The sequence below is a fragment of the Vombatus ursinus genome, unplaced genomic scaffold (assembly GCF_900497805.2).
Source record: "Vombatus ursinus unplaced genomic scaffold, bare-nosed wombat genome assembly UNPS02014781.1, whole genome shotgun sequence".
NCBI lineage: Eukaryota > Metazoa > Chordata > Mammalia > Diprotodontia > Vombatidae > Vombatus > Vombatus ursinus.
Genome location: NW_020954559.1, coordinates 10,103,822 through 10,131,177, shown reverse-complemented (window position 1 = coordinate 10,131,177; position 27,356 = coordinate 10,103,822). Strand labels below are relative to the sequence as shown.

The following is a 27,356-nucleotide window of genomic DNA, read 5'->3' as shown; positions in this document are numbered from 1 at the left end:
AACTTCTTGAGATATAGCGCTGCTCTACTGCCCCTTTTATCTAACCTTTTCCTTTTGAATAGGAAAATATATCCCATCAGGTATCACTTATATTGATGAGCTTGTACTAAAAAGTAAATATCACAATACGAAAATTGAAAATATTTAAATAGGTAAAAATGCTGTATATGTACCTTTCTGCCTGAATGATAATAGATGAGTAAGTATATTTAAGATTTGGGGAAACAAGGAGGAAAGGAAAAGCCAAAAACATTAAAGCTGATGTTTCTCCATGTAATTCAGTGATTCAGAGAGTTTTATCTTGGGGCCACAGTATGACATACAAGGCATTACCTCTTCAGATGTTTCTGAGCGAGTAACTATAAATTTGGCATTGTTACTATGTGCATCAATTTAAGTCAGGGGTTCTTAATCGGGGGCCCATCAAAGGGATCTTGTATAGATTTTAGCAAGGTTCATGAACTTGGATGGGAACAAAATGACATCTTTATTTTCACTAACCTTTGTTTTCCTTTGCAATCCCATACAGCTTATTTTATTCACTTCAAAACATTTTTCTGAGGAGTCCAGAAGCTTCACCAGACTTAGGACTTCTAACATAATACCAGACAAGAGGTCCTTGTTTTAAGTTGCATTACAAGTCTACTTAGTTATATACAGGTCATCTACAGTTTATTTCTTTCTCATCACCTGCATGTTCTAAGTCCGACGTTGCAAAATAATGTTGAATTTCTTGGAGTTTCTCAAACTTGTTCTTAAGAAGTGAACAAAGACAACAACAAACCAAGAACCATTTTAGCTTAATCAAAAGCAGAACGGAGTTGATCTGCTGTTTACTCCTTATCATTGGCTTAGAAAAAAAGTGACTCAGATTTGGAAGCAAGCAAAATTTTCTACACTGAAAGAAAACTGGTTTTCCTGGATATAACTGTGCTGGAGTTTCAAAATGGTGAAAACTAAGGCTTTATTCATCAAAACATGTAAAATTTATTGAAATCTTGTAATAAAATTAAGTTCAATAATTTTATTCCAGAAGATACTGGACTCTGAGAGAACTAAGTCAAACGACAGAATTATTCTATTTAAAGGGATATTTAAATTCCTGTAAGAGCCAGAAATGTTAAGGAGTCCATTAGGATTGACTGTTCTTTGTACAACATGATAGCTTAAAAATATTTTTGAGAAATAAATATGTCTCAGTGGGGGAAAAATGTCTATTGGGATGAAAACTTATGTTGAATGCTCTTTTTACTTTATTTGATGAAAGTCATCTGATAGCATTCCATCTGCTTTACAAATTCCCTCATCAGCATCCAATAGGGAACACAAGTAATTTAATTTCTGTTTGCAAACCAGTTATGTTAGCAAATCATAAACTAAGGCAAGATGGAATGCTTTATGCCCTTATCACGCTTGAACTGAGGTTCTGAAATACAGGCAAAGTTAACTTTCAATTATGAGCTTTTAAAAGACATAATTCTATGTTCCACCTTTTTTTTTCTTTTTTCAATTTACCATGCTCCAATGCCAACAAATAATGGACTAAACTGGCACCTTTTACTTAACAAACCTAGCTCTTACAGGAACCTAGATTTCCATGGCTAGAGACTTTAGAGTAAATATGGATGCTAGGATAGTTCTGAAACATCAAGGATATTTGCTGAAACCTTCAGCAAAGATATGAAATCAAAGAAATCTCAGTTTGTGTGGTAACCCTTGAGGTATATAGAATGATAAAGGATTTGGATGAAGGGGATATGGATAGAAAGAGGGAAAGAATGAATGTAAAAACACTTGCGAAGAGGCTTTTGTAACAGTTCAGGGGGTAGCAATAAGTATGTATTTTAAGATATCAAGTAGGGAAAAAAAAACATCTAGTAAAAATTAAGTTAACGAAATATTTTATTCTCAGGACAATATACTGGCTTTCCATTATTTCTCCACTTACCATCTGGTCCTGGTGGCCCAGCAGGTCCAGGTGGTCCTCGAAGTCCTGGTTTTCCATCTATACCTGGAGGTCCTGGGTATAGAGCTGAAAAACCTGGGTCACCTATAAAACCTTTGGCTCCCATTTCACCTGGAAGGCCTCTTCGTTCATCTGAATTCCATCAAACACAAACAGACAACATCAGGTCTTTAAAGCTACTTCTGAACATTAATATTTGTCTTTAGAATTATGCTCCTAGTGAGGCATGGTGGTACACACTGTAATCCTTTCTACTGGGGGAGACTGAAGTTAGTAGACTTGAGTTTGCAGCTAAAGTAGGACCAAAGCTGCATTAAGTCTGGCACTAATATGGTGAGTTCTTGGGAACAGAGGGCCACCGGGCTGCCTAGGGAGGGGCACACTGGTCCAGGTCAGAAAAGTGGAGTGGGTTAAAGCTTGGGATTGGGCCTGTGAGTGACTACTATACTTTCAGGCTGGATGAAACATAGACCTACTTTCAAAAGCAAATTCTGTTCCATAGAAGGCTATGAGTTACTAATTCAAAAGAAGGTCTAAATTCTACACCAGCAAGTTTTATTATTTATTCACTCATTAATTTATGGCATCAATATAGAGCCAGGATTCACACATAAGTTTTCTGTCTCCAAATCTGTTATTTTTTTCATTAGACCATACTATCACAATGGACTAGATGTAGTCTAAAAGTTTCTATGCCCTGAAATTCTATCAACAACTTTACCAAAAAATCCAAAACAATCAAAAGTAAAACAAGTATCCTGTGAATTCTTAGTTTTTATTTGAAAATGTATTGAAATAGCTATATACAATCCTTTGGAAGTAGATTTTTAGAATGCTAATGTTTTCATTAATATGAATGTCTGTTACCTCCATCTCCTTCTGTTGTTCCCTGGGGACCTGGCGGGCCAGGGTCTCCTTGTTGACCTGGACTTCCATCAGGGCCACGAGCCCCTGCATCTCCTGGGTCACCTCTTATTCCTAAAACATCCCATAGAACAAGAATAAGATTGCTCTTCTAGTTATTATGTACATGTCATAATGATACAAATCACATCATAGAAATCCTTCCAGTTTTTGCAAATTGTTGAGAAATAGACAACTGGAAATTGCAGGGGTCCCAATCAACTGGAGAATGGCTGAATAAGTTGTGGAATATGGTTGTGATAGAATACTATTGTGCTATGAGAACTGATGAGATCATTGATCTTAGAAAGGCATGAAAAGACTAGCAAGTGAAGAGCAAAGCCAGCAGAACCAAAAGAATACCGTATACAGTAACAGCAATATTGTTTTAAGAATGATTTTGAGCGACTAAGTCATTTTGACTATTATAAATACCCAAATTAAAAATAAAAGATGTATGAAGAAAGATGCTATCTACATCCAGAGAAAGAACTGATAAATGGAAGTATGCATAGAATAATTTTACATACACACATATTTACATATATATGTATATGTATGTGTGTGTACATATATATATATTTGTATCTAATAGTAACCATCTCTAGGGTGGGGGGAGGGTGCAGGGAGGGAAGGAAAAAAGGAAAAAAAGAAATTTACATGCCAACTGCTGCATATTTGGAGGGAATAGCAAGTTGTATGTGGTAGATTTGCAGTTTAATTGTGCAATTATCTTTTTCCTGTACTGTGTTATGGAAATGCTTGTTTTGTTCTGTGAATTGTTCATAAAATACATTTTAAAAAAATAATAAAAAAGAAAATATACTAAAGTGTTTTTAACTACTTAGTTTAAGTTGCCAGAACTATTTTAGTAGCAAGGAATGCTTTTGAATAACACAAATCCCAAATAGGGATAAAATTCTACATAGTTCACTCATATAAGGTACAATGGATTTTATATGAATGTTAATGTGCATATGTATGTATATTATATATGCACATTTCTATGAATGTGTGTGCATTTATTTATTTTTCCCCATATGAGTTTTGCCAGCAAATGATCAATTTTCTTTTTTTTTTTTCCAGTAACTTGTGAAACCATGTACTACGGCATTCTGGGAACACTTTTTGATATTTTAGTTCACCAATAGATTCATCCAATTGCCATGTGGAAGAGATTAAACTTGTTCTATGTGGCCATGGAAAGTAGATCTAGGAGCAATTGATAGAAGTCACAGGGAAGCCTATTTCAGCAAAACAAAACCTCTTCATAATTAGAGTTGCCTAAAAATAGAATGTTCAGTTTGATGGCTAGTGAGTTACCTCTCCCTGGAGGGGTTTTAAGCAATGGCAAAATGTCAAGGATGTTATAGTTATGAGTACCTGGTATGCGTAGGGTTGAAAAAGTTTAATTCTGAAGTCCCTTCCAATGTTCAAACTCTATGTTTATATGAATTCTGCCTAATAAAGACACATGTTTTGAGGCTACTGAGGCTCATTGTTCAATTTCTGTCAGGCCTCTAGAAAAACTAACCTAAAGTGATATTATGCCTATTGATGACATAAGACTACCATCTAGTGGTCAAAAGTAGAATCACAGGCTTCCTACCCTGAATGAATTTTTTTTTTTTTTTTTTTTAAAACAGCCCCATTGGAAGACCTGGAAGGGATTTTAGAAATCATCTGATTCAACTTTCCTTCTTTACAGGTGAAAAAACTGAGGTCCAGAGAATTTAAATGATATCCAAGGTCACAAGGTGGTAAATATCAGAGTCAGAATTAAAAGACCTGGATGCTGTTTTCATTATACAATCCTACCTTTCAGAACACTCTTCAACTTGATAAAGATTCAAGAAATGCGTTGTGGTAAAAAATGGGTATTGTTCACATTTTGTTCTTAAAGGATTAAGAGTAATGGAATTTTTTAGGAAAATATACAATAGGTCACTAATCAACATTAAAAAAAAATCCATTCCAAAAGCTGACAAGATAAATATGACAACTAAGATCTAAGAAACTTTTTTTCAAACCAAAAAAAGCAATGCTGAAATAATTTAATTTCTTTTTCATGATATAAACTTAGTAGATCAAGGGAATAAGGTATGCTTAGTATATTTTTATTTCCATAACACATTTGGTAATATCTTCCATGATAGCCTCTGGGAGAGGTGAAATACAAGTTGAATTATAGCCAAAGAGTACTGATTAATGAATGGTTTGGTGTCAGTTTCCTAATCTGTAAAATGAGACAGTTGGACCAGATTATCTCCAAGGTCCCATTGAGTTCTAAATCTATATCTTATTAACCAATTAATGCCAACGGTCCTATAGTGGAGTACTATAAGGTTCTGTTCGAAGTTTCATTATACATTTTCATTAAAGATTGGCTAAAATATAAAGAGTACTTATGAAATCTGCATAAAAGAAGGAAAGTTAATCTTATAGATTACATCATCCAGATTCAAAATTATTTTAGTGGGGCAGCTAGGTGGTGCAGTGGATAGAGCACTGGCCCTGGAGTCAGGAGGATCTGAGTTCAAATCTGACCTCAGACACTTGACACTAGCTGTGTGACCCTGGGCAAGTCACTTAACCCCATTGCTTAGCCAAAAAAAAAAAACATGATTTTAGTAGCAGAAATTCAGGGTTGAAACTAACAAGATGAAATTAAAAAAAAAGACGTAATCTATCTTTAGGTTCAAAAGACCAATTGTACAAGAACAAGATAGGGGAATCATTGAATCAAAGGATCATTGATTTAGAGCTTACAAGGGGGTTAAGAGATTTGTCCATAGTCACACAGATAACATTAAAGTGACTTGCCCAGAATCACATCATTAGTGTCACTCTATGCACCACCCAGCTGCCCAAATTTGAAATAGCTATGAGATATCTAATTCAAGATATCCCAAAGGCAGTTTGATGGTGTGGGACTATATTTCAGGAGAGCTATATGGAGGATGGTTTGGAGGAGAGAGGTTGTAGATCAAGTGTCCAACTAAGAGGCTACTGTAATAATTTAGATCAGAAGTGATTACGATCTGAATGAGGGCAAAGGTTGTGTGAGTACAGAGAAGGGGACAGATGGAAGAGATATTATGGAAGCAGAACCAATGAGACTAAATATCTAATTGGTTATGAGAGTGAGGGAGAAAGAATGTTGACTCCAAAGTTGTGAACCTGAGTAACTAGAATCAACAAAAATGGAGAAGTTTGGAAAACAGATGAATTATATTTTTTTGTATGGTACCTACAGCATAGCCAAGTGGAGATGACCATCAGGCAGTTATTAATATGAGACCATAATTCAGATATATTGAGAGTATAGAAGGGTATAGGGGGCATGGAAAGAAAAGAGAAAGCCTAGGAAAGCCCCACATTTAGTGAGGAAGAGAATGATTCTAATCCAGGCAAAGACTGGGGAGTCATTAGATAAGTAGAAAGGGAAGCAAGAGACAGCCACATCACAGAGGTCATAGGAGAAGAGTGTATTCAAGAGGAAGGTGGTGCAGATCAGTATCATACTGCAGAGAGGTCAAGGAGAATGAAGACTAAGAAAGCTAATTGGATTTAGCAATTAAAAGATAATTGGTAACTTTAGAGAAAGTAATTTCAGTTAAAAAATGGGGCTGGAAGCCAGATTACAGGGGGATTTGAAGAGTCAATTCTTTTTATCTCTTTGTAAAGATATGGGAAGTGAACATATCATTTTCCTAAGGTAAAAAACGCTAAACAATCAGTCTGCTAGAAGTTTGTTTATGAAAATGCTTAACAAGTCTTTCTTTTTCCCATGCTCAATCTTCCTACCCCATTTTATAAGGAACAAAACTAGCAAAGATGACATACATACCTTTTATTAGAGAGGGGTAGGGTGAATATGAAGGTAGTCCTGGGGGACCTCGGTCACCTATGTCTCCCTAAAGATGGAAAAAGAGAGAATTGTTTATTTAGAGAAAAACTTTTTAAAGTATTTGGAAACATACTTTCAAAAAACAAAGCTGAACTTAAATGTTACTTAAATAAGGCAAGATGTCTTCTTGCTGTCATTCTTAAGCTATCAATAGGTGGGGCATGGCATGACACTCACTGTTATGTGTCTAAGGAAGTAATTCCACAGTATCTAAATTATTCTCAAGATTCAATCTCAGGTCAGTAATGTTTATTTTCCACATCTTTTCTAATTTTACTTCTCTGCCGGTTCTTTCTCTTTGGCACTTGGATCCTTCAAATTACTGTAAATTGATTTGAGTTTCTTCTAGCCATTATTTTTTGGCCAAGACCTACATAAGTTCTTTGGCCCATGCCCCACTAATTATTCCAGTTGTTGCCCTATTCTTTATCATTTTATAATTCCAGCTGTGGTATGTGCTACATAGTGGACAAATGAAAGTATATAATGTACTGGTAAAGGCATACTTCTTTTATTATACTCCTAACTCAGGGTTTTAGGTTCCTCTGTCAGCAATACCCAAGTAAGAACAAGCTTTCTTTCATCACAGTTATCAGTGCTAATTCTTAGCTTCAGTTCTCAAAGCTAGTTCTCACCTTTAGCTACCTTTCTTCCTCATTCTTTTTAAGATCAAGAAACAATTTCTTGGTGCAAACCGTTTCTTTCCCCAGTCTCCATCCCTAACACCAAGCAAGCTAGTAAGAGCAGTGGAAGAAATTTTCCTATCTAAGGGCTTTCAGAAAAGAAATGGGGACCAGGTTATAATCATTGTTCATAGCCCCTCTTGAGACACCAGCATGGGTGGTTCTTTTACTCTGTGCATAAATTTTCACAATGTCTGGGTTGACTGCTGTTTTATTCATCCAATCAAGATGAATTCTCAGATTTACAATACTAAGTCAAGGCAACTGATGGGACTATATTCTAACCACAGGGATAAGGGATAGAAACTGAATCTATGATTTAATCAACACAGGGACACATAAGGAAACTGTCTACCAGTGCAGGCTGGTACCATTTCTGCAACTTAGGGCCTTAGAGAGTTTCCTAGAACAGTGGTGTCAAACTCAGTTAGAAAGGGGGAGGGGGAGAGTGTGTGCCACATATGGACTTAGTTTTAAAATAAAATGTTATCCATATTTTATTATATTTTTATTTATTTTGTTTAATATTTCCCAATTACCTTTTATTCTAGTTGCTGGCTACATGTACAACCAGCTGGCTTAGGGTACTGAGAAGTTAAATGATGTGTCCAGAGTCACATAGAGTCAGAGTCGTGATCTGAACAAAATCTTTCTGGTGTCAAGGCCCCCTTTCTAGTTATGAAGCACTAAAGCTTCTCAAACTTTAATCAAACACAAGAAAAATGAATTAAAATAATTTGATGAAAGATGAACATAATTTCTTGATACTTGTGATAAAGATGTACTACCGGTAGTCCTTTATAGCCGTCACTTCCTGGAAATCCATCAGCTCCTTGTAATCCCTAAGGGAAAAGAAAACCCCCCCAATACCATCAATCATGAATAATCATAACTATTCATTTAGAGATTTATTCCTTAAATATTTTTCAAGTTTTTACAGCAATGTGTTTATATGGATTTCTAATTCCCTAGGGGCAGTTATTCACTACTTTTTTTGAAATAGTTAAGTTTTTCCTTACAGATGGGTATGTGTAGAAATGTGAAGTTTTTTTCAGTCTAGGAATTTAATTTGTTTTGCCAAAGGCAGATCTAAGAGGAACTCCAAACAAACAAAACTCCATGGATCAATGAAATAAGCTATACATTATTTGGCTTCAGATTAACCATATTTTTAAAAAAAAAATTAAGACATCTATTTACCGAGGGATATATGCTTTAAATTATGTGAGAACTCAGTTTCAACTGAGTTTTCAAACTTGAGGTTTCAACAATTAGTTTAGTACTGGGCTTTTAAAAGTTTTGGTTTTGGTCTTCATTCTCTTTGACACTAGGTGGAGCTTAACATTTAACAGAGAAGCAGAATTTTCCAAGTTTTCCTATTCTGCCTGACTCTTCAAGCACACCTAGCATCTGATGCAGAGATAAAATAAGAATTTGTTATAGCCTGTACCTACACAGAAAAAGTGAAGTGGAAATCTGAAAATAATTTATCCATTTAACCTGGACAATATAGTCAATAGGATCACATAGACCTAAATATCAACCTAATTAAATCAGCATCAGGTTAAAAAAAATCAATGTTATTCAGGGCATTTTGATATATGTGTATCATAAATATAGTCAGTTAGATGTCTATTGTTCTTTAATGAAATCACATGGATAATACAAATCTAGGTAATTTAAAGTCTTCTTTAATTCTATGACTTTTGACTTGGAAACATTTTGATTCATTTCTTTGATAAACAGAATTAATTCTTTTTTTTTCCTATTTGTGAGGACAGAATATTTTACCTTGTCTTTCCAGCTATCACACCAAAAGCATAGCTCTAATGAGGATTAGATTTCTGGTCACAATCTTTTAATTGGAAGTTTATGTTTAGATCAAATAAACAGAAATGCACCAAATCTCCATGTTATGGTGTACCGTGTAGCCATAGTTTATCAACTTAGTCATGCTGTGATAACAAATTCACCACTTCTTCCACCACCACCATCATCATCAGTCAAATGCATCAAGCTGTCAAGCAATCACAGTGTTCCACGACATGGACATCAAAAGGGAATGTATCAAAGAAGTTGTCCTTCTTTCTGGGAAGAAAGTGAATCTCCTATAGTGTATTTGAGTGGAGTGAGTAAGGATCAAGCTTTTTTGTATAATTGAACATTGTGAATAACAAAGAAAGAGACTAAAAAAAATTAAAAGATCACATTAAGGACTTCTCCTTGGCATTAGGACTCACAGTAGCAACAATATTTTTAAATTTTTCAGTAATTTTAAAATTATATAGAGAATCCATCTTGTAACATCCATTATAGTTTTGGGACTCTTCTGTGAGTAGTCCCAACCACAGTTAAACCAATGGGAACTGATGGGAAAAGGGAGTGCTGGGATTCCCCAAATAGAGTACTCAATGTGACAACACCAGGATGGTGCTGGAGAATGATCTGAAGAAATAGTTCTCTGAAGAGGAACTTTTGTTTAGAATCCCATTGAGATGAACTCAGGTTTATTTGTTCAATCAATTTATATTTAAGTATGTATGGAAAATCAAAGTAAGCCCTTCCACCTATGAATTTAGATTCTTTGTGAATAATGGGAGAAGTGCCGTAGAATTTCACAAGAACAAATCTTGTCCTCATTTTTAAAAAGGAGAGAGGTGGAGTCTGTAAGTTATATATATTCCAGTTTGACATCCATTCCTGGAAAAATACTAGGGCATATTTATAAAAGGTAATTCTTGTGTAATGATCACTAAAAGTCAGTGTGGCTTCATTAAGAAGAGGTTATGCCAGACTAACTTTTCTTCCTTTTCTGACAGGGTAGCTGGACTGTATATCAGGGGAATGTTGTAGACATAGAATACTTAGATTTCAGCAAAGCATTTGACTAAGCTTCTAGTCATCACATAAGCAAGAGTACGGAATGTGAGCTGACTGATGATACAGATATGGCGAATTTGGAACTGGTTGAATGATCAGATCCAGTCAATAGACATTAATGGCTCCTTGTCAGCTCAGATGAAAAGTACCTAGTGAAAACCCCCAGAAACCTATTCTATGCTGTTCAACATTTTTATCAATGACTTGAATAAAAGGCTCAAATGACATACTTGTCAAATTTGTAGGCTGAAGAGATAGTTAACATGATGGATAGTTTTAATGTGAAACTCAAACTGAAACCATCAGTCTTCATGTCAGAATATTCATGAATAGCTTCAAAATTCTTTCCTTGAGTCTTGTAACAGTGCATATGAAACTCATTTGGCTCAATAACCATGTCTAAATGTGACATCAGTTGAACTTCATGCTAGCCTAATCATGCTTACCAGAAGGATACATGAAGGAATGGCTATTAGAACCTTACTTGTGAGCTCAACACTCTCAAAGGACATTAAGCTCTCAAAGGAAGATTTGTAACAGAACAATTGTAGTTAAATATCAATGAAAACATTTCCATAGCCCTTGCTTATTTTGAAGTAAAAAACCAATTTCATCCAAGAAACATGTTCCTATTCTAGAAACAGAAAGGATAATAATACTTAATTATTTCTTAAGTTGTTAATTTTTATTTGCATATTAATGTCACAATTACTCCTGTGCCATTAGTTTTTTTTCCCTTAAATTTCTTTTGGTATTTTTCCCCTTTTGACCAATCTTCTTCTATGGCTTAAGAATGTTGTTCCTTTTCAAAAGTATTTTCTTTTTTTAAAAAATTTATTTATTTTTAGTTTTCAACATTCACTTCCATAAGATTTTGAGTTCTAAAATTTCTCCCCTTCTCTTCTCTCCCTCCTCCCCAAGGTAGTGTGCAATCTGATATAGGCTCTACATACACATTCATATTAAACATTTTCACATCAGTCATGTCGTAAAGAAGAATTAGAACCAATGGAAGGAACCATGAAAAAGAGGAAACAAACAAAAAAAAATATATGTAGAGAGAGATCAAATAGTTTGCTTCGATTTGCATTCAGACTCCGTGGTTCTTTTTTCTGTATGTGGATAGCATTTTCCATCATGATTCAGAAGTAATGGCTGGAGAACTCATGAATGGGTTGATATCACCATGAGTGCTCTAAGTACAACTGAACATTTTAGGAGCCTTATTGACTTGAGTATGTTCAATTATAAGATGCTAAATTTTGGATTTTTCTCTGCACTTTTGAACACTTGCCACAAGAACTCAGCACCATTTTGGGACTGATGGTCCTGTATCCAATTCTGTTGCCTTGCCTGGGCACATATGCCAACTCTACCATTTAATCAATGGAAAAGAATATTTTTTTCATTGTTTCTTTAATGTGAGACCTTTCAAATACTTGGTAGCTTTTCAGACAGTCATGTTCTCGACAACTTGGGAAGTTAATGGGTTTTCTTGAAGTGAACTCAGAGATTCGAAGTTATGACTCACATGATTTTTGTAAGTTTTCTGGATCAAGTTCTCCTAAGTGCCTTGCCATTTTAAATGATTATCTGGGATAGATTAGAGGAAAAGGAAGAATTTGGGCTTCTAGGAAACGTGATCAGTAATATTTAATTTTGAAGGAATAGAGTACTGAATTCAAAGAAAGTTTAATCATATACTTTTGGAAAGGGTACTACTTGCAGAACTTCTGTAAACTCATAGAAGGAGAGTGGTATGTATATTAGTATTGGAAGCCAAAATCTATTCCTGGGAGTAAATTATCTTTTCTTTTATGCCTTCTAAATGTATTTTTTAAATTGCTGTTTACAATAGATCCCCTGAAGCTGAAACTGGTTTCTAGTTACATTTTATAACATTAAACATCTGAACACAGCTGAAGAGACAGCAGGAGGTAACACCACTTGGCAAGACAAACAGCACATGGTAGAAGGGGTTGTCATATATCATAATGTTATCTAGCAGAATGATAGAGTCATTTGTATGGGCCCCAGCTATTTCCTATTCCCGTTTCTCCCCAATCCCTTATCAAGTAAACCTTGTTCTCCTAACGATCGAAAGAGTCCCACTTGACAGAAAGTATCTATTGTTTCCTGAGCTGTTCCAACTGTGGAGAGCTACATTAAATCAACCAGAAATGAACATCTGGGCCAGGCTCCACGGAATTCCAAAAGAAATAATGATACCATGTGGTTGGAGCATCTGCCTGATACAAATGGCAAATTCACCCAGTAGGGATTTGTGGCATTAGGCCGTATTTCTCATAAAATCACGATCAATGTCTTTTTTTTTTTGAAGGACCATGAAGCTCAGGTGAAGAGATACAAGACTAAATGAGCAAAAGATGGACTAATTTTCAAAAGAGGATGAATTCCTTTGGATGTAGGCCAATAAAGTTGACTTTGATTCATGAAACATTCTTTAACATATTAAAGGGGATGGTTGACAATCATTAGAAAGGGAAACTAAACACTAAGAGCCAGCATAGATTTAGCATGGCTTATGATAAACTAATCACATTTCTTTTTTTACACAAGGTTACTAGAATTAGGTTACTGGGTCAAATGAATGGAATAGGCCCTTTATACTTAAATTTTAGTAAGTCATGCTATCCTTGTAGACAAAAACAGAGAGGTACAAGGTAGATGAAAGTATAGTTGGGTGGATTAGGAAATTGTTGAGTGACCGGAAATAAAGAGTAGTGATAAATGTATTGATGCCAACCTGGAGGAGGGTCTTTATTCGAGTGTTCCTGGGGAACTACTCTTAGCTATGTTGTGTTCAACATTTTCATTAGGTATTTGGATAAAGGCATAGATGACATACTTACTAAACTGGCAAAATAAATCTGGAAGGATGACAGAGTGGAGTTTCTGTTAGATCAGAGATTAAACTTAGTAGAGACAAATGTAATGCCCTACACTTGAGTTCAAAGAAACAACTTCATAAATATAGGGTGCAGAAAATGTGGCCAGAAAGCAGCTTGTGTGAAAAAGATCTGGAGAATTATATAGTCATTAAGTCGATAGTATGACATGGAAGCCCAAAAGATAACATCATCCATCTAAGGTTGCATTAACAGAGGCACGATGTTCAGAATGACAGTCTGTCCCTGGCCAGAATTTAATGGGAGTATTCTGTTCAGCTTTGGGTATCATCTTTTTGAAAGGAAATTGACCAGCTTGTCAGAGGACTGTGACCAAGATGGTGACAGGACTCTACCATAATCAGTTGAAGGAAGTGGGGATATTTAGCCTGGGGAAGAGAATGCTCTGGGGACATGACAGATATTTTCAAGTATTTAAAAACTTGGGTAGAAGATGGATGAAACTTGTCCTGCTTGGCCCCAGAGGAAAGGACTCAGAACAATGTGTGGAAATAGCAAATAGACAAATTTTGGCTTGATAAAAGAGGGAAAAAAATCCTTATAATTATAGTTGTCTAAAAGTGGAATAGACTGCCCATGGAGATAGTGGATTTGCTGACAGTAAAGGTCTTTAAGCAAAGTCTGGATGACCACTTGCTGGAAATTTTAGTTCAGTCATGAGTGGGACTAGATAACTTCTGGAGTCCTTTTCAACTCTGTAATCCTATAATTCTGGGACCTTCTCTATGTTTTAAAGCATTGATTGGGAGACCGAACACCAAATTTTTTCTTCATCTATATGTTATCGTTACTATCTGGGATATGTAAGTTCCTCTTATTTTCAGAATACTATCAATCACTAGGTATTGTGGATCTTTGAAGCAGTGTCAATGCCTCAGCACAGGTTTGGAGACTGCATATGGGAACCAGCAAATAGGGAAACAAGGGACATTATAGCATGTAATCAGCTTATGGCAAAAACCAGTGGTTTAAGTGAGAAGACAAAAGAGTTAATAAAATCAAGATCCAAGCTATAGGTCATAAACTATGGTATGGTTTCAGATTCCATTAGAAGTAGGTGAAAGATAAGCCTGGAAGAATAACCCAGGAAATGCTGTTTGGATTAGCCTTATTAATTACAGGATAGAAATAAGGATCCTGACATGAGGATAGCTTTTGCTGTATCATTAACTTTTAGTTATCTGCTAGTGGCTTATTGACATGGCTGATAATGTAAATGTCTTGGAAGCCAATGTCCAGAATGGTCTCCAGGAGGGGACTTATGATTCCTTCCTAGGTCTGCTTGCAAAGAACTCAGGGGGGCACTGAAGTGAGACTATGCCTCATGTCAAAGTTTCTTTGCACTTGGTAGCACACTCCTTGATTTGGCTATATCCTTGTATCCTATGAAAGGTTCTTCTAGTAAGAGGGTAGGGTAGGGAGGAGGGATGGGAGAAGACTATATTACTAAATTAGGTTAATGAGATTACATGTGGATTTCAGTTCTCTGTGTTTATGCTCCCTTCTGTTAGCATGGAGAATTGAGAATGTAATGTAAAGACTCTGAAATGTCTTTCAGAGTTGTATTTATGTCTGATTAGCACACTTGATTAGAGTAACATCCTAATGAGGTCATGGATTCAATTTCAAATGTGGCAGAATGATTACTGCTGTGCTCTGTGGTCATAGATTCAATTCTTAGCCCCCATCCAGCTGTTTTTTATAAATTCATAGTTAGTTCAACTGGGATCACATAAATGTGTATGGATATATAATTATTATTATTATTAGTTCTAATAGTGACCTTTTTTACATTGAAGTAATTTCCAGATATATTCCCTCTATTGCTACTACCACTCATGTGACTAGCCCCATGAAAGGTTGAGTTACTGAAACATTCTTTGCACAATGAATTGATTTTTTTTTATGCTGGCTTATATGTGAATTGAAAATAAAATAAATTATAAGTATCCTATTCCTGGTACTATATGTCATTAAAAAAAGACTCTACATGAGGTCTAGCTATATCATACTTTTTCCATATAATGCTTTCCTTCAGATAATGGCCAAAAATCTGTCCAAAGAACACATTTTAACATGATTGTCTCATTTAAAAACAAACAAATAAAAGCAAACATTAAAATGAGCGTTACGAATGTATGAGGTAAACATAAAGAAATAGCATGGTGCATTTTATTTTGGTGATATTATGGTACACAGTATTAAAAATCAGATTTGGCCCAGAAGAAATTTCATTAATCCAAACTCCCCTTAGAGATTACCAGCATCTAGCACTGCATTGGACCAAGGAATTTACATATTAAAGAACAGTTTGATAATGAATGAGTGAGGTGGAAGAAAATGAGAAGCCTGGCTTATTCATATAGTAACCTGGGTTATCCACCTAGGGCTAAAAGATGTAGATCCTTAAAGTTAAGAAAAGAAGAAGCAAAGGGATAACAACAGAAGGACTTAAATCTCTGAGTTCGCGGAAGTAAACAAATGCAGGATGACTTGATCCTGGTCATTCTGAAAGGGACTGAAGAGTAAGGAGCACCAACATTATTAAACATTTAAATAGTGTTTTAAATGTTTCTCATTAATGAAAGTTTGACATAACTTTTGTTATGTGTGTGTGTGTGTGTGTGTGTGTGTGTTGTTGCTGTTGTTGTTGTTGTTGTTGTTGTTTGGTGATCCAAAATGTCTCACTTATAGAAAAGACTCATTTTGGTACCCCACACTTACTTTGTCTCCTGGTTCTCCTCTTGCACCATTGATGCCTGGTGAGCCCTGAATTGACAAAAGAACAGTATCAGGAATGGTCTCAAACGAGCCTCTAGGGAAGACAGTATCTTTATATCAGTAAGGCACTATGATAGAACACTCTTTCCTTTTCCCTTCAGAGTTCATTTAAACTTTTAAGTGACTTTTAACCTTAAAAAAGATCAAAACATGATGTGTTCAGTATAAAGCTAGTCCTGTGCAAGGAGAAATAAACAGTAACGAGCTACTGGATGTGGGACATAGCAGGAAGAACCACACCACAGATGCTTGTGGGCTTTCACTTTGGTGAAGATACCCCAGTCACATCCAGAGGGACGGATGAAACTTATTTTCACATCCTGTATATTTTAATATCAGACTAGTGGATGTATCTTGGGAATTATTTTATTTCTGTAGAAGACAGTAATGTGCCAAAAAATCTTTAGCTTTACTGAGTCAAAAATTTTTTGTTAGATTTATAGTTAATATCTTGGTTTGCCTTTTCATTCATTTCTTCCAAAGACTTATATTTCATTCTTTTGTTCCAGTCTCCTCCACTTGGGAGAAAACCCAGCACCAATAGCAGTATATACCCATAGGGCATGTTGCAATTGTTCTAGTCTGTATGAAAACAGAGGTCTGGGAGTCAATGGTTTATGGGAATTGTTCTGTGGCAGTTCTTTATATCAGAAAATGATATTCACATTCAAATTAGGAGGACAAACATGTAGTCCCAAAGTAAATATATGGTATTGTTTTGAAAGCTAAGAATATTCTTCAGCGTGACATATTTTCCTGAGAAAGAAACCTTGGAACTTCTGTAGGAACAAAATAATTATTTAGGTCCCTTTTCCCTTTCATGTGAATTATCCCATAGCAAGCTGCCATATGCATTCAATTAAAAGAGAATGGTCCTAAGACTACCTGAAAAACTTCTGGATCAAATTTCTGTAGAGTTCCCAAAGAAGGGTAAAGAACCATTGAGGTCAGCTCTCCCACATTCTGGGGGTGGGTAGAAGTTTAGGTGCATGGGATTGTGTGGTACAAAGAGAAGGGAGGGAAATTAATTATAGAAATATATAGATTACAAAAATTAAAGACTCCCTTTATTCTTCAAGAATTTTGGTTACTTTTGGCACAAATTTTCACAAAATCTACTCTCTTACTACTTACATGGAGTTTAAGCTAATGTGAAGAGATCCCATAGCCTTAAAAATGTCTTTGAATTCCTGATTTTTAATTGCAAAGCTAGAAAATCAATGGAAACACTTCTGCCTTTTATTCCCATAGATCACCAAAGTTAGATTTTAAAAATATTTATAAAGTGAGTGATTTACCCGTGGTCCTGGAAAGCCCACTATTCCTTCTTCACCTTTTTCTGAAATTCCCTAGGGGAGCAAGTATAGAGATGAATTAGTATATGATCTAGCATATGGTATTTGTTCTAATTGGTAGTGTGACTGACCCTTCACGTTTCCAGAAAGTTCAGCCTTCTATTTTTTTAACTGTACTACCAACATAACTTTCACAATAACTTTCACATAACCTCTCCAAGTTGAACTTCTAATTCTCTGCTTTTTTTTTTAATAATACCCCAGAAAATTCTTCACCTGGATGTTCACTCCACCCCTGGACTCCATCCTGGACCTCACACATTGGAAATACTCTCCATTCCAGCAATCTCTTGCTCTGGCTGGTTCAACCCAGAACCTTCATTTTAAGGAGGAGTCTCAGGCCAGTGGAATGTCTTCATTCCACTCCAGCCTTTACACCTGAACCTAGCAGATTTTCTCTTACAATGCCTGTGCATTGGGTACTTTTATGTCCTACCACTATTGCCTTTTCAGCTCTCTTTTATGTGTTGGCTTTTTCCATTAGGATGTAAATTTCTCGAGGGCAGATAATTTTTCTGCTTGTATTTGTATTTCCAGTGCATAGTAGTGCCTGGGAAATAACATGAGCTTCGTAAATGTTTGTTGATCTGACTAACTTTACTATAATTCAGTGATGATAACACAATGATGACATGGTTTATAAGCTAGGATGAGAAGTTATCTTGAAATATCACAAGTGAAAGGAATATCACGCCTTTCCTTTCATAGGAAAAACTTTCCAGTAGAACATGAGCTCTGTGAAGGCAGATTTTATAATTCCAGTGCCTAGGATAGACCTTGGCACATGGTACATACTTAATAAATACAGACTGAATTGAATCATTAAAAGCCATCATAGAGTTAAAGGAACATTGCCTTAGGACTTGCTGATCTATTGCAAATCCAAATGTGAGAACTGGAGCCCCTTCACCTGCACATGTTGTGAAGCATCTGGTGATGCTTTGCAAATGATGGAAATGCTGATTAGCTAATATTTAATATGCAGATCCATATCTGAAATTCTTTTCAAATCCATTACTTTAAAAAAATTGAAAACAAGGGAAAAGATAGATGAGAAACAAAGGTGACATAATTAGTTTGTGATCACAGCTTCTAGATATTCTAATATTTAAACTAAGAAAAACCCAAATAACACAGTATTTTTCAATGGCAGGTCATGCTTAAGGATGTTTTACATCTGACTTACACTCCAGCCTGGATCTCCCCGGTCTCCTTTTTCACCCTTGTAAAAAACATGAAAAGTAAAAGTAATGAATAAGCCAACAACAAAAATATTTCAAAGTATATCAGACTTTATTGTATGAAATGAAATGGACTCAAGAAAATGATTATTTTGGGTAGATTATTGTTAGCTCTAATAGTAACAAAAACTGAAAAAGAGTTTAAAATTGATGTTAAAGAGTTGATTTTTAAGAGTTATGAACATATGATTTACAAGCTTTATGATTTTATGACCTTATGTTAGTAAAATTAAAAATAATTTTGTTTGGGTATCTTATAACATATCTGGATATATCCAAACTTATGAAATTTGATGACCTATATGAAGAATATCTGTGGCAAAATTTTAATACTAGTCACCTTATGCTCTGCTGGGTCTATATTTGAATCACTGTTGTAGCCATGTACACTCAAGAGAATTCAACTAATTTTAGCATTAGCTTAAATAAAACATAATTTTGAAGGTTAATTTTTGCGAAGACATAAATAATTCATCACTGCACTAAAAATAAGTATTTTGAGATTAGCTTCTGTTTGAAATGATCCTTTTCCCTGTTCTCCAATAGTGGGGATAACTGAAATTTGAGGATTATTATTCTCTTGGATGAGGAATAGATTTAATCTAAATAATGGTGCCATAATAATAATAATAATAATAATAATGGATATTTACATAGCATTTTAAAGATTTTCAAAGATCTTTATATATAATATCTAAGTGATGCTTACAAAAATTCTGTGAGGCACTATATTATTCCCATTTTACAGATGTGGAAACTTGGACTCACAGAGGTTAAATGATGTGCAGAGACATTTAATGACTTTTTCCCAGGGTCATATATTGCTAGTAAATATCTGAAGTAGTATTTGAACTCAGCTCTTTCTGTCTCCAAGATTAGCACTTTATCATTATAGTATGATGCAAATGTTGAATATTGATCTCACAGTTGTTGGTGGGTTCTTTTAACTAAAAATTCAACATTTACTTATTTTTTCCTAGCAGCTTTTATGAAGTCAATTGAATTTGACCAGTAATGACTTCTCAGACAGAAAGAAATGTTTTGATTTAATGGTAATTGAAGAGTTTCATAAATGATAATTTGTTAACTCTCACATCTTCTCTGCGCAGTTAGTTTTAAGAATGATCAGCTTATGACCAAGATTTAAATGATTATCTCCAAAATTTACATGATATTTCTCAACATGGAAAGATTAAAAAAGTATGCTAATTCTAATTGTGATAATTTGACCAATCATGAATCTGAATACATTTCTTTAATGAAAATATTTGTACTTTTATTATACAACTGTATGCTTTATAAAAAGGCTTGACTTAAAGACATTTATTTTATTTCAGATTCCAAAAAGTGTCTTATTAGAATATAAATTGTTATTAAGAACTTTAGAGATTGTGTGAAATAAACTTCACTGGCCCTCAGAGAAAAAATATTGCTCTACTGACAACATTGAGAAAACAGAGTGTGACTTCATTTTATAGAATTCAATTTTCCACTATAATAAAAACTACACTTGTTCAGTTCTTATAAACTAAGCTTAGAATCTATGCTGTATTCATTTTCCTATGCCTTAATGAGAATTCTAGGTACACAGGAAATAATTCTTTGGGTTTTGGAATGTCATATTGCTTTGACCTTAACAAAATTTCTGTACTATACTAGAGTGGCAGACATGTTTGATGTCATCACAATAATTGAGTGGTATTTTATCTATTTGGTCCCCTCTTAAAAGCACCTAATGTCTCTGTAAAGGAAAGAACATTTTCTCTTTTGTTGTTCAAATTCTTTTGTTGTACACTGTGTCCCTTTTCAAGCCCACAAAAGATTACAATTTCAAAGTTACTTATTTCGAATCATTTACTGAATTTCAACACAGCACCTTTACCTTATATTGATCTATTTGTTCCAGCACATTTTCAGTAATGGTAATAGAAACTTCACTCTCTGATGGAATTCCAGTGGGACCGGGCCGCCCAATATCACCCTATTAGGCAATGATAAAGAACAATTTAGCAGTGGAAGCTACAGTTTTTAAAGGAGGGATCTTTGCTTGTGAAGAATGGGATTGTTTCTCATGAACTTTAGGAATGACTTGTATATTTGAGTTGAGTTATTGATTATAAATTTATGAGAACTGTCCTGATATACTCTGTTTTAGAGATAATATACTGCTTTCTTGCCTCAGGATCTAACTATAGAAACATGTATTCCTGCTCTTTTCTTCTTTCCTTCCTTTCTTTTTTTGGTTACCTCTCACAATGTGTCTCACAGTCTTCCATAAATTCTGCAAAGTAAGGATATGGTCTGATTAAGCTCAAATCTCAATGTTATGGGTGAATCAGACGCTGATCAAGCTTTTCATTCAGTCTTTTTTTTTTTTAATCAATATCACCTAGAGTGAACCAAAAATGTGGGCCTCTACATTGTCACAATGAAGAACCAGGTTCCTCATTTTAGGCAAAATGATTCAAATGTGCATATTTTCATTATCGTGTAATAAAGGTAATAACAAGTCAGTAATGAAAAGAATTGTTTTCTAAATGTTGAACATAAATAATTTACTTCCAGTCAAGGCTTTAATTTGTCACGGCTCCTTTACCTTTTCACCCTTTTCACCATAAAAACCAAGGCCTCTGTTGCCCTGAAAAGAGAAATCGTTTTTAGTAGGTAGGTAACATCGAACAAAGGTAAGCATTCATAATGAGGTTAAAAGGAATGTTCACCAAAGCTCTAGCTCTCTGAAACATTACTGGAGGTAAAACTGAGCTTACAGAATATTTTTACTTTACTTCAATAAAACCAACAGCCGGAAGAGAGTTTCTAACTATTTCCACCAATACTCATGTATGCAGCATCAGTGTTTGAGCACAAATAATTACACACAACTTATTCAGAAACAAAGACCCACAACAAATCAGGCCGAGATAAACTGTGCTCTAAATGGGGAGGACTGAAATCAGGCACTTTAGAAAAACGGTATTTTAACTGAACGGTGAACTACAAGGAAAACTGCCACCACTCAGGTCAGATGGGTATTTATCTTTTCATTGGTGATCTTTCAGAAAATTCTATAACTTTCTTTTGAAAGTTAGTGTGTCAAACAACTTTACGGCCAGAGAGTTCTCTATTCTCTCAAAATTACTCTTCTCACAATGTAAACCTATTTCTTTTTGTATATTCCTCCAGGGAGCTTGAGAACAGCTTGTACTATTTACATGATGAGCCTTCATATATCTGATGACCATTCATTACTTGTTCTCCCCTCAGATGATCTCTTTTCCCAATATCTCATAGGGCCTATGTTCTCATTCTTTCCCCTTTAAAAATATTTTTCCTCTTTCATATTATTTTTCAATTATAAGACCCAAACTATATTACTTAGGCCATCTACTCAAAACCATCAAGGTTCTTATCATTTTGCTATTCACTGTATAGCTCATACATACACACACACACACACACATATATATATATACACATACATATATACATACATACATGTATGTGCATATATATATATATATATATAAATGTTTGTTCAGGTATATGTACATTATGTATGTAGGTATATATATATCCATATCTCATTTGCAAAACCCCAGAGGGGCAAAAAGAGAAAACCACAATTGCATGCAAAAAATGGAAAGGCCTCTCTTTCCCCCCTCTAATCCCTTTTTCTTTTTTTTCTTGCTCCCTTCTTTTCTCCTAAATTAACATGTTTCCCATAAGATTCCCCTCCATCTGATCTTTCTCTTTCTAATATATTATCCAGGCCCATGTGCTTCGTAAAGATAAAAACAAATCTTTTCATTAATTTTTTCTTTCACTGTCTTTCCCACCTGGTTGGAAACTTAGATCAAAGCAGAGAAATGAAACCAGCCTAGCTTGAAGCTGGATGAATTTCAGATCTTTGCATCATCTCTGTTTCCTTTCTCTCACCCACCCTCCCTCCCTCTTTCCCTCTCTTCTTGCTTCATCATTTGGCCCTAGGAGCAACCAGGAAATGACAGTGTCAGGAGGTGAGGAGAGCTGTTTGTATTTGAAGAAGCAAAGGGAGATCTGAAGCTCTGGGGTTACGCTTGTCGGACTTGGAGGCTGCTTTCTGGGCCAAGGTTGTCCTGTCCTACATCCGCTGCTCTTGGCTCTGGTAATTTCCCATCCTGCCCAAGCCTGCTGCTCCATGGGGATAGGACCAACAGCCTTGGCTGGGTAGTTATAGCAAGCCCCTGTTCAATTCATTGAGGGCAGCATCAGCCATGAGTGGACCATATAAATAGGAAGTTCTATAGGGATAGCTTGGTATATTTAGAGATCCAAGATTTGAAGAAAGTTTCTGTGTGGCAGATGCATGGATACATGCCATAAAGTCACATATCTTCTGCTTCTCCTGCGATGTCTTTGGTCCTTTTCAAAAATGAAGGACAAGCAACGGCAACTGTAGTACAATATTTCTGACTTCTCTAGAACCTTTGCTAACACATTCATTAATGGAGCATGTTCTGTTTTAGACTGTCTATTTAACTCATCACTGGATGAGTTAAATAGAGGATTTAGAGCAGGAAGGGACCTTACAGGACATCAGTACACGATTTGCCCAATGTCACACTGCTCGTGGGGTTTGGGCCAGGTCTTCCTAACTCCAAGTCCAGTGCTCTATCCCCTACATCACAGTTATGTTCAAGTCAGAGCATAGCCATCTAAAGCTCCAGCCAAATCTCCCAGCCCAACATACCCTATGGACTTAATGATCATGGAATCAAAGAGTGTTAGAATTGTATGAGATTTCAGAGATTCAACCATCTCACTTTATACATGAGGATACTGAAATGAGTTTTCTCCCTCTATGTCAACTGAATCAGTGACAAAAAGCTTGAGGCCCTAGTCTATTATGGAACAACCATGGTAGAACCATGTTTGTGTTCAGAAAACAAGAATTCTGTGGCCCTTCAAGGAAAAGTTTCTGCTTATTCAAGTTACCACTAACTTGTATGTAAAGTATTTCTGTACCTCATACTGTTTTTTTTTACCAGTTGTGATACACATTTATAGCTTAACATGAAGCTTTTAAAAAACTTACAAAGCAAGCATCCTTCACAATTAGCAAAAATGTCAGTAGAATAGTTCTATGATTAAAAAAAAAGCCCATGAAAATAAATGAGAGGGAAATAAGCAGTAATACAGTGCCTACTATGTGCCAGGCACTACTAAATGCTTTATAAATATCTCATTTGATTCTTACAACAACCTGGTGAAGTAGGTGCTGTTATTATCCTCATTATACAATGGAGGAAATGGAGGCAGACAGAGGTTAAGTGACTTGCCCAGGGTCACACAACTAGTAAGTGTCTGAGGTCAGATTTCAACTCAGTTCTTTTTTAACTCCATCTCCAGCACTCTGGTCCACATAGCTTCCAAATAAGGCTATTTGAGAGAGAGGAAGAGGGAGAGATAGAGACAGACAGACAGATAGACAGACAGACTTACTGCTTGTCCTTTTGGTCCTGGGGGTCCAGGAGGTCCCTACAGAAATAAAAAAGATAATTTGTTAATTGAATTCTCTATAGAAAGGACCTTGACAAAACTTGTTGAGATATGATAGGAACATAATTCACTACATATTCAAAACACAATTTAACATCCATAAAGGTTTACAACACATTTATTTATATATGGGCACAGGACTGTGTAGAAGTAATGCGTGGGGTCACCTAAGTGATGCAGATATCCTTTCTATCTCTGAATAGCTGCTTTCAGTCCTATTCATTCGTTTATCTTTCTGAGTTCACTTAATGACTACATTCGGTTGTTCTGTCCCCAGCATTTGATGGTAAACACCTCCAGAACAGGGACCAGATCCTTTAAAATCCTTTGTAATTCCTCACAACATCTAGTCTTCCTGACTATAACTCTGTGGGATAGGCCATCAATCAGTCAGAGTACCAAGAGTCATTTTAAAGCATCTTGGATGTTGAAATGGCTACATTGTCTAAGAACAAGCATTTAAATACACCAGAATATAAAGAAGTGGAGAGGATGAATGTTGGCTTTCTATATGGAAACTCAAAACTTTAGTCAAAATTTCCAGAACTTCCTATTAAAATAGATAAAAATTATGTATAAAAAGCAACCATTTGAAATATGAAGCCTCAGTTTACTGTGACCCATTTGTAAGTTATTCCTATATGAAACACAGGGACATTAAATTTCACCTTCAGACCATAGCCCTGAGCTATTCTTTGTGTGTAGGTGAGTGTATACCAAATTATGTGTTTGGAGGGTGAAGTATCTTAGGGTCACTGACTGATATTCTTGGCTTAATTCCATTAGGAACAGCTACTTAATTTCACGGTTAGTAGTTGACCTACATATTAGATTATTGTAACAATGGGGCAACTGCTTAGGAAAACAAAGTCTCACAGGACTAGAAAGAACTTCATGACATAATCTGGACCAGCCCTGTAATTCCCAAAAGGATAAAATTTAAATCTTCCTACATATGTGCGTTGATAAACACCTTCAAGATTTCCAGAGTAGCAGATCTTACAACTCATCTTTATATCTTGCTTCAGTATTTAACAATGCTTCTCAATTTGATTTAGTTTGACTCTCTTTAAGTCTAGTTCCTCTTATCTGATACTCTGGAAGACCTGAGATTCAGAAAATGACCAGTCCTCAAAACATTTAGGATTAGTTTCTAGCAGTTTGATTCAAGTCAAGTGTGTGGTCCTGAGTATTAAGTGAAGCAGGGTGCCTTCTGTATAGATACATACAATTTTTTTTGTCCCTAATCCTCTCTCTTGCATGACTTTAGCACCCATCACATCTCAACCTACCATTACTGGCAGGATGGGGAACACTACTGGACTCCCACACTACCAAATGATACCCAATCTCCTTTCTCCACACTAGCCTCGAGCAAAGCATGATACTAAATTGCTCATCCTTTATTGTCAGGGATCCAGGGCTGCTTAAACAAACTTCCTTGGTCCAAAGATACTCAGATCTTGCTTAAGGCACAGTGTGCAAGAGTTGAGTAGTACTAGACAGGTATTGCTTTTCACATATATGTTGAAGTATCCACCTGCGACCAAAGCAAAATTTGTCCTCCCCACAGTGACCTGATGACTTAAATTGAAGCCCTACTCAAAATCTATTTTGATCAAAATGACACGTAGGAAAGGATTCTGTTTTTTTTGTTTATTTATTTTTGGCCTTGCTGTTTTCTACAATGACCAGAGGTTTCATAATATAATGTGTAGGCTGTGTAAATGGTAGCAAAAGAGAAAACTGAATTGGTGTATTAAGTTGACTTACCGGTCGTCCAGGGGCTCCAACAGGACCAATTTTTCCCGGACTGCCAGGATAACCTGGAGGACCCTGTGTAAATGTAACAAAAGAATATTATTTTGAAGACTGTCATTAATAAAAATTAGCCAAAGTAAGACTTTTTAAAAAATGAAACTTACTGGTAAACCGATAAAACCAGGTTCGCCCAAATCGCCCTAATGAAGATAAAACATGTACAAATAAGATTCAGAGTATGATCATTTAAAAATATGATTCTGTATTGCTGTTAACATTTAAAATTATGAGATGGAATAGATTACAAATATATTGCAATTTAGGTTACCTTTTAACTCAGTCTTACAATTAAGGACAACCACTCATTTATCAGTCCATGATTTTTTTTTTTTATACTAACTTGTTCTCTCTACAGAAGGCTTACAAGTAAGCACAAGAAATAAAACCCACATGCTTTATTATTCTTCAGTCAGAGATTATTGCAATATTTGTTATGTTTAAAGGGCTGCGGCAAGGCTTCTAGATCTGCATGATTACCAAATGAATTGTTACACTTATTAATTGGACAGTGATCCCCCATAAGGTGTGCCATTATGAGCAAGGAATAAAGTGGTGATTCTTGGGCAAACGCATTAAGAATCATGGAAACAATTCTATCACCTAAAATAGAAAACATCTCCACCTGGATGTCCCACCCCCACCTCACACTCAGTATATCCCAAATTGAACATCTGCTCTTTCCCTCAAAATCTTTCCCTGTTCCTGGCTTTCTGGGTTCTCTTAATGACGCTACCATTCTCCTAATCATAGAGGCATCAAACTTCAGCTATCTTTGACTCATTGTTTCCCCTATATGTCCATGTGGTTGTCAAGTCAAGTGGATTTGATTTTCCCAAAATCTTGCACAGTTTTCTTCTCCTTTCTACTGCCTTTGGGATACAAGCACAGTTCAAATCCTCATTTCCTCTTCTTGGGACTATTACATTAGCCATCCAACTGGTCTCTCTGTCTCCAGTCTTACCCATTTTTAATTAAACTTCCAATAGCTGCCAAAATAATTTTCCTAATGTTTGGACCTGATCTCTTAAAAATATTTTGATTAATCAACACTTCAAAAAATGCTACCTGGTTTATCAAGAGCAGGCTTACACATGCTTATCCATATTCCTTGTCTAGATATTACTTCATCTACTTGTTTAGACATTACGTAAATGTTAAATATTTGTTTAGACATAACTTAAATGTTATGTATTTCATAATAGACACAGCCTTTCTTTTTTCCTAAACTGATTTTTAGTATAAGATCTCCCAAAAAGTGTTGAGTAAAAGGATTTTTAACGAACTGAATTTAATATATTTCACTGCTGGGTGGTGTTTTATGTAGCTGCCCAATTTATAAAGCACGAAA

The 27,356-nt window shown here is 35.5% G+C and overlaps 1 protein-coding gene across 2 annotated transcripts in view; it reads right to left on the bottom strand.

Annotated features, from left to right (window-relative positions):
- Window positions 1-27,356, bottom strand: part of LOC114046109 (collagen alpha-2(IV) chain-like) — a 287,529-nt gene that overhangs the window by 86,071 nt on the left and 174,102 nt on the right. For both annotated transcript variants that reach the window (XM_027866363.1, XM_027866364.1), the window contains exons 9-20: window positions 26,113-26,148; window positions 25,961-26,023; window positions 24,131-24,166; window positions 21,246-21,287; window positions 20,532-20,630; window positions 18,595-18,630; window positions 17,352-17,402; window positions 15,997-16,041; window positions 8,251-8,304; window positions 6,720-6,786; window positions 2,834-2,944; window positions 1,949-2,098 (exon numbers count right to left, since the gene is read on the bottom strand). In XM_027866363.1, coding sequence (XP_027722164.1) covers window positions 1,949-2,098; window positions 2,834-2,944; window positions 6,720-6,786; window positions 8,251-8,304; window positions 15,997-16,041; window positions 17,352-17,402; window positions 18,595-18,630; window positions 20,532-20,630; window positions 21,246-21,287; window positions 24,131-24,166; window positions 25,961-26,023; window positions 26,113-26,148 — 790 coding nt within the window. The remainder of the gene's footprint in view (window positions 1-1,948; window positions 2,099-2,833; window positions 2,945-6,719; window positions 6,787-8,250; window positions 8,305-15,996; window positions 16,042-17,351; window positions 17,403-18,594; window positions 18,631-20,531; window positions 20,631-21,245; window positions 21,288-24,130; window positions 24,167-25,960; window positions 26,024-26,112; window positions 26,149-27,356) is intronic.